General features: G+C 40.1%; 1 protein-coding gene and 1 pseudogene across 1 annotated transcript; one reads left to right on the forward strand and one right to left on the reverse strand.

Annotated features, from left to right (window-relative positions):
• Positions 1-521: 521 nt before the first annotated feature.
• On the reverse strand, positions 522-4,414 carry LOC147929026 (uncharacterized; annotated as a pseudogene).
• Positions 3,978-7,811, forward strand: LOC147929027 (uncharacterized). Its single transcript, XM_087483387.1, has one exon. The coding sequence runs from the start codon at positions 5,492-5,494 to the stop codon at positions 7,523-7,525; it is 2,034 nt and encodes a 677-aa protein (XP_087339513.1). The 5' UTR covers positions 3,978-5,491; the 3' UTR covers positions 7,526-7,811.
• The last annotated feature ends 6 nt before the right edge of the window (positions 7,812-7,817 follow it).

Raw genomic sequence — 7,817 nt, forward strand, 5'->3', positions numbered from 1 at the left:
AGAAGGATGGGAATCAAAAATAGAAGCAAGAGAAGAATTTTGGACATGGCCGAGTCTCTTATGCCATAGCTCGGGGGTTGAAGCCAGAAGAGCTGTTGGAGAGGAGGTCGATGTCTTATTGAAAGAAGCAGGTAACGAATAGAGGGCACCGGAGATTTCACAGCGGAGCAGAGGTATCCGACTTGGAAGATCCTTCACACTAAAACCAAATGGGTCAAAATCAACAGTACACCAGTTATCTTTCGTAAACTGGCGAACAAAAATGAGATTTTTGACAATGTTGGGTGCAACAAGAACATTTTTGAGGTGGAGAGGTTTGGTTTGGGTGGAAAAGGTGGTGTTGCCAGAGGAAGTGACAGGAATCAAAGAACCATTACCAACAATGACAGAATTAGTGGTGCTACTATTAAGAGTAGAGTTGACGATACCTGCGGTTGGTGTGAGATGGGCGGTGGTGCCAGTGTCCATGAACCAGTCAGATGCAGAGGGATCATTGAGAGACTCGGTTACATAGGACTGCATCAGCTGCTGAAACTCCACAAAGTTGGCCTGAGGTGGATGTGGGTGTGATGAGGACGCAGAATGAGGGAAACGACCATGAGGCTGAGTCCAGGGTGGATACTGGGGCCAGTATGGTGAAGAGATGACCAGTAGGGTTGCAAAACCCATTGAGAACCCCAAGACGGACGATTGGAGCCGGTGTTGTTACCACGACCACCTCTGCCACTGATGTTAAACCGTTTTCCTCTGTTGTTGTTGTTGAACCGCGAGCGATTTGAAACAGATTGTTGGGAAGGGGCAGTCACAGTGAGAGCCGTGGAGGAGGAGGAGTGGTCATGGTGAGCAGCAGATGAACGAGTCACCTTCTTGAGGTGATTCTCCTCGAGTTCGAGCATCGACTTGGCAACGTCGAAAGAAGGAAAAGGTTCTTTGTGTTTGATAACATTGAGAATGTTATCAAATTTTTCATTCAATCCATTGAGGAGATACATCACCAAGTTTCGGTCATTGACAGCAGCATCGACGTTGGCAAGGAGATCAGCAACAGACTTGATCTTCTGGAAATAGTCACGAATGGAGAGATCTTTGATCTCCATTGTGCGTAACTCATTGTCAAGCTGGATTGCACGAGCCTCCTTATTGTTTCGGAATTGATTCTCCACGCGAAGCCAAATGTCGCGAGCAGAGCCACCGGTTTTGAAGGAGGAGCGAAACAGAGGTAGAGCGTGGGTGCCATAGATCCAGAGTTTGACGAGACCGTCACGCTTGTACCAGACCGTATCAGCATCACTAGTGGGAAGGAGAGTGCCATCACTGTGGCCGGAGACATCAAACATCATGCAGTGAGTTTGAAACAACTCTCTCCAGGCATCATATTGTGGTATTCGAGATCGAGGATCAGTGGAATGTGATGTTTGATGTTGGTCACACCAAAACACCTTTCGATGGGATTGTTAGCAGCAGCCGTTCGAGGGAAAAGAAGAGAAATAAACTAAGAAGAAAATTGAGGGAAATTGGATCCCATCTTTAGCTCTAATACCATGTAAGTGAATATGATTCCCTTGCCTATTAACAATGATGTACAGCTCTACTTATAGTAGAGGAGATTACAGAGATTAAGGGGATTCCCTAAATTAGTGGGATTACATACAATCAAATATTCACAATATAATCTAAATATGTTTTAACGAGATAAAAAGTTGCCTCTAGATATATTTCATTCCTTACAATTTTAACGAGATAAAAAGTTGCCTCTAGAATATTTTAGAAACTAATAATCTAAACTAGCATTGTAAATTATTTGAAATATAAATATAATTAACAATAATTATATTACATATGTATATTATTTGAATTTATATATATACACTACACTAACTTAATTTTACAAAACCATAAATCATAATATAATTACTAAAAGAATTATTAGAAAAACCAACGCATCGCCTCGGCGGGCAACTTACAAGTAAGATAGTATATAATTATACTTAGTGGCTCCTAGATGCCAAATGTAATCGGTAGCAAACTGCACACATCAGTGTTTATAATAGTGTTTATAATGAAGCTTTGAAATTAATTAACTTTCATATATTATATCATTAAATTTTAAAAGTAATCATTTTTCAAAAATATACTTTCATATTATCTATTTTCAAAAATATATATTTCCTATGTATCACATGACTAAATTCTAAGCCTTAAATTCCAAATACTTAACTCTACTCTTTTAAAACTATACTCTGAATGTAAAATAAAGAATCCAAACCTAAAAAAAAATTTAAAAATTAATTCAACATATTGTAATTGTATAAAAGAGGGCAAAAACGAAAATATTTTTTAAAAATTGTATTTTTGAAAAATTATATCTCAGAAGGGGTAATTCTAACAAATTCTCTTAAATTAAATAGGTAAAAATGTGGAGTAAACAGTGTTTTGATTACATTGACTAGATTATATAAATAAGCATCTTTGCATATTTTAATTTCTTTTTATATTTGACATTAAATTATAAGTACTTTTATTACTTATTTTTTAAGAGAATCCACTCTGAAAATTTTAACTTTATTTTAGATAATTCATTTAGAATTCTCAACAAACATTGCTACAATATACCTCTTTAAGCTTTTAATTGAACTCACTTTTTTTTCTTTTTATTACCCTAATACTTTTTAAACATTGCTACACTGGCATCAAAATTTATCACTAAAAATCCTAGAAATGAGGTTGTCAAAGATAAAGTCACAAATCAATTAGGAAAACATTCTTTTTTAATCTATACCATGAGAAACTATATTCAACTAGTAGTACTCACCTCACAATCATTTCATTGTTAGAATTAGAATTAGTGCTCTATCAACAATTAGTTAAATAATATTTCTTTTATAACATATATAATTTTAACGAGATAAAAAGTTTCGTCTAGAATATTTTAGAAACTAATAATCTAAACTAGCATTGTAAATTATTTATAATATAAATATAATTAACAATAATTATAAATAAAAAAATATATAATTAACAATAATTATATTACATATGTACATTATTTGAATTTATATATATACAGTACATTAACTTAATTTTACAAAACCATAAATCATATTATAATTACTAAAAGAATTATTAGAAAAACCCACGCATCGCCTAGGCGGGAAACTTTCTAGTTTCTAGTAAGATAGTATATAATTATACTTAGTGGCCCCTAGATGCCAAATGTAATCGGCAGCAACCTGCACACATCAGTGTTTATAATAGTGTTTATAATGAAGCTTTGAAATTAATCTGTTTGACACATTTAGGTTACATGATTAAACCGAAACAAATCATCAATTCTGAACCAGTTGATTTAGACAATAGTTCAACTTTATACAAAAAGAGAAGATTTTGTATCAAAAAATTGGATTGTCAACTTTAATAGCAATTGCCATCAGAATCATGTAAGAAACTACATGATTAAATAGAAATTTGAGAGATGAAGAGGCAGTGATGAGAGATAAAACGTGACGGATGGGTTTGGTGATATTAGATCATGGGCATCGCTTTTTTTACTAATGCAAGTAGCACAGTTTTGAGAACAAAACTCTTCAACCAAATAGCCAAGTTTACAAGTTTTGTTCTTTGTCTCTATTTACTAAATATATTGAAAGTAATATTAGTTTTGTGGCTCGAAATTAAGGAAATGCTAATTTAGGAAAGTTAACACTGAACGTATGTTTCAGGTTTGGAATTGGATAGAGGACAACTATGAAAGCATTTCACAGAAAAAATGCCATACGGAGTCCCAACTCTCATATGAAGTTGAAGAGTATATTTTTATACGGCACTTTGATTTTTCTATTGTCCTCACTAAACTCCAAATTTCTAATTTCTTAAAACATGATTTTTTAGGGGCCAAGAAGAACGAGTTTATGGTCTTTCAAGTCAAGTCTATTGGATTTGGAAGGACTCATATAAGATTTTTTAGCAGGGAAGTTTTTTCTTCAAAAAGACTTCAAATCATCAAGTCAATGGAGCTTCATGTGTTTGTTTTTTTTATATATATGTAAGTGACCTGCAACACTAATTTACCATCACAACTACTTCATATTACTTTTTCATTTCCACAAATATGAAAGCTTTCTTGTCTAATCAGAATATGAGCTTACTTTTTCGTTCCATATGTTTCCTTTTTCTTCTTTCAAGTTTTCTAAACACGTTTGTTTCTTCTACACAACACTTGTGTCATTACGACCAAAGGGACACTCTTCTTGAGTTCAAGAGTGAGTTTTCGATCCAAAATCCTGATTGGCTTGATTCATATCCAAAGACAGAATCATGGGTAAATAAAAGTGATTGCTGTTCTTGGGATGGTATCACCTATGCTGCTAAGTCGGGCAAAGTAATAGGGCTAGACCTTCGTTTCAGAAACCTCCATGGCCCGCTTAAATCCAAGAGCAGTCTATTTTGACTGCGTCATCTCCGTGATTTGAACCGGTTCGCCAATCCCAGCTAAAAAGACTTAGATCTCTCCCAGTCTTCACTATCAGGCCAAATTCCAATCAACCTTCTTCAGCTAACCAAGTTGGTGTCTCTCGATCTTTCTTCTCCTTATGATTCTTCAATTTTATCTATTGATGGATCCTTTCTTCATCTACTTGCTCAAAATTTGAGGAATCTTAGAGAACTGGATTTGAGCGATGTAAAAATTTCTTCAGAAATCCCCCATGAGATTTCAAACATGCGATCTCTAAGGTTACTACATCTTAGAAACTGCAACCTGTCTGGAGAATTTCCAAGTAGTGTTCTTCTGATACCGAGCTTACAGTCCATTAGATTAAGCGACAATATAAATTTGAGAGGGAATCTTCCCATGTTTCATGAAAATAACTCTTTAGTAGAGCTGACCATTGAAAACACAACCTTTTCGGGGAAGATTCCGTTTTCACTTGGGAACCTTTCTCATCTCTCTATTCTCGATCTTGGTTGAAATAATTTTGTTGGTGAAATCCCATCTTCAATTGGCAATCTAAAACAATTGACTGTTTTTGCTGTTGAGGATAACAAGCTTGTTAGGGGGTGGATTTCACCCCAACAATAGGCCCAGCCCAGAAAAGGCCCAAAAGAATTAATAGGCCGAGAGGGCTATTTTGGTCTTTTCGGATGACAAACTGACACAGTAACCTATAAATAGTGATTGTACGGTGTATGGCAAAAGGACGAAAAAACAGAGAGGGAATTGATACGAGAGAATTGGTTCTCGAAGTATAGACTCGACGAGCTCGCAGTTCGCCAATTGTTTCTCTTTTGGTCATTTTATTTTATAGCTCGTCTTTATCGATTGTAGTCCGACTTTTTCTCATATAATAAAGAGAACTTCGACCCTCAAAACATAGAACTAAAATACTCTAATTGGACCGATTTGGACATCAACAATTTGGCGCGCCAGGTAGGGGGAGCCAAGTCAAAATTCTCTTTGAAAGTCTGAAGAACGGACCTACACCAACTATGCGAGATGACCATAATCACCAAAGAAGGAAGCAAGGAAGCCGGCTCGTCAGGGGGAACCACAACCCCGACAGCGGATCAAGTGGAACAAGTAGTCCTCCCAACCCCGGATGCTCCAAGAAAGGTTGCCACAGTGGAGAGTCCGGAAACGTTCGTCATCGCAAGCAACCTAGCGAGCCCGACGACCACAGAGCCGACTTCAAACCCAGCGCAACTCACCCTGCTCAACAGCCAGTCCGGCTCCAGCATAGATGAGCTATTCCGCGGGATCTTAGCACGCCTCAACCAGCAGGAACGGCGAACCAATACACGACTGGATGCATTAACCGTAGCACAGGTCGGATCCCAGGAAGAAATCAACCATCTCCAGACCATCCGACAAGGTTCGACGAATCTCTTCTCAGCAGGGATAATGCCAAGGGAAAATGCGAGAACTGGTGGGCTCGACCGCGATCCCAACTCGCGCGTCGATGAGCAGAGCGACAATGCTAAGGATGCCGAGCTGAAGCAAATTCGGGAAAAGATGCAAGAAATGGAAGCGATATTACATAAGGCAACGAGTAGAGCGCCGGAAGTAGATCTCATGCTCGAAGCAACTCAGCGAACCCCATTCTCGAGAAGGCTCGCAACCACACCAGTGAAGCGAGCGGTCAAGCCAAGGCTGGGTTACTATGACGGGACGGCTGACCCACGAGACTTTCTGCTCACTTTCGGGGTAGCTCTCGGTCCCTTGCAGTTCAGCCCGGCAGAGTACGATGTTGGAGCATGCCAAGTCTTCGCCGAACACTTGACCGGTGCAGCTTTGAGTTGGTTTTCACGACTCCCATCCAGATCGATTGATAGTATCAAGGACCTGATAACCAAATTTTTAAAGCAGTTCTCCGTTCTAATGGAAAACAAGAACTCCCATGCCGATCTGTATGAACTAACTCAAGGACTAAACGAATCGCTTCGGTCCTTCATCGGACGCTTTAAGGAAATCGTCGTTAACGTCTCGATTCCGGATGTTGCAGCCATCGTTGCACTCAAAAATGCGCTGTGGTACGAATCTCGGTTCAAAGAGGAGCTGTCTTTGACTCATGTGGAAACCATTGCCGACACACTACTACGAGCCGCAAAGCACATAGAGGTCGAAGAAGAAAAGGTGGTCAACGCTAAGAAGCATGCCGCAGAAATAAGCGTCGCAACCAAGCCACCAACAGTCGTAGCTCCAAAGATCGAAAACGTCGAGCCATGCCAGCATTTCTCCCGAAACCCAGACCGAACTCGTCGAACTTTCGCGATCGGTGAAAATAAATACATCATGAAGGAAGGAGGAGAAAAGAGTGCAACTCAGTACTGCGATTTCCATCAAAGTACCACACATTCGACTGAGGAGTGTTGTTACCTCCAAACGATCCTAATGGAACGATACAAAAAGGGGGCAATAGTAGTCGAGTCCGACAGAAGCAAGACAACCCGACCCGGAAAGAGCGATACCAAACGAGCTGAGAATATTGCCCGGAAGTTAGTGAAAGACTCAAAGACACTCACCGATCAAAGTGAGGACGAGATAGAAGTTCTCAATGACCCTGATCATGAAAAACGGCTGCGTCCAGATCATCAGCCCGACCACCGTCCCCCAGTAATAAGACGGATAAACATGATCATGGGTGGGCTAGCAGGGTGCAACGACTCCGTCAGATCAATGAGAGACTACACGAAGAAAGCCGAAATGAAAAAATCCTGGCCATCGAAGATCGGTTCCAAAAACACGTCGATAGCCTTCAACGATAGCGATCTAGAGGGTTTAGTTCTCCCACATAACGTCCCCCTGGTAGTCGAACTTCTGATTGGTGAAAGCGAGGTTACGAGAATCCTGGTTGACACCGGAAGTTTGGTCAATGTGATCTTCAGGAACGTCTTGGCGCAAATGGAGATCGGTGAAGGCGATATCAAGCCAGAATGCCACTCCTTAACCGGTTTCGACGGAGATCATATCATGTCCATCGGCACCATCGACCTGCCAATCTTCATCAGGGGAATGGCGAGATATTCCTGATTCGCCGTCATCGACAAGCCGACTATCTATAATGTCATCCTCGGAACCCGTTGGCTTCACAAGATGAGGGCAGTCCCATCGACATACCATCAATGCGTCAAATTTCCAACCTCGAAGGGCGTATACACGTTGCGTGGCAACCAACAGGGCGCGAGGACCTGCTTCCTGATCGAACATAAGATGCGCACAGCAAAGAAGTTATAGCAATCAAAGCAGCAGGTCGGCAACGACAGTTCGTCGCTGACCGACGGAAAGCCGACCCCGATCCAACAGGGCATCGCTGCGACAGAGG

Source organism: Camelina sativa, chromosome 14, assembly GCF_030686135.1.
Source record: "Camelina sativa cultivar CO46 ecotype springtype chromosome 14, ASM3068613v1".
Lineage (NCBI taxonomy): Eukaryota > Viridiplantae > Streptophyta > Magnoliopsida > Brassicales > Brassicaceae > Camelina > Camelina sativa.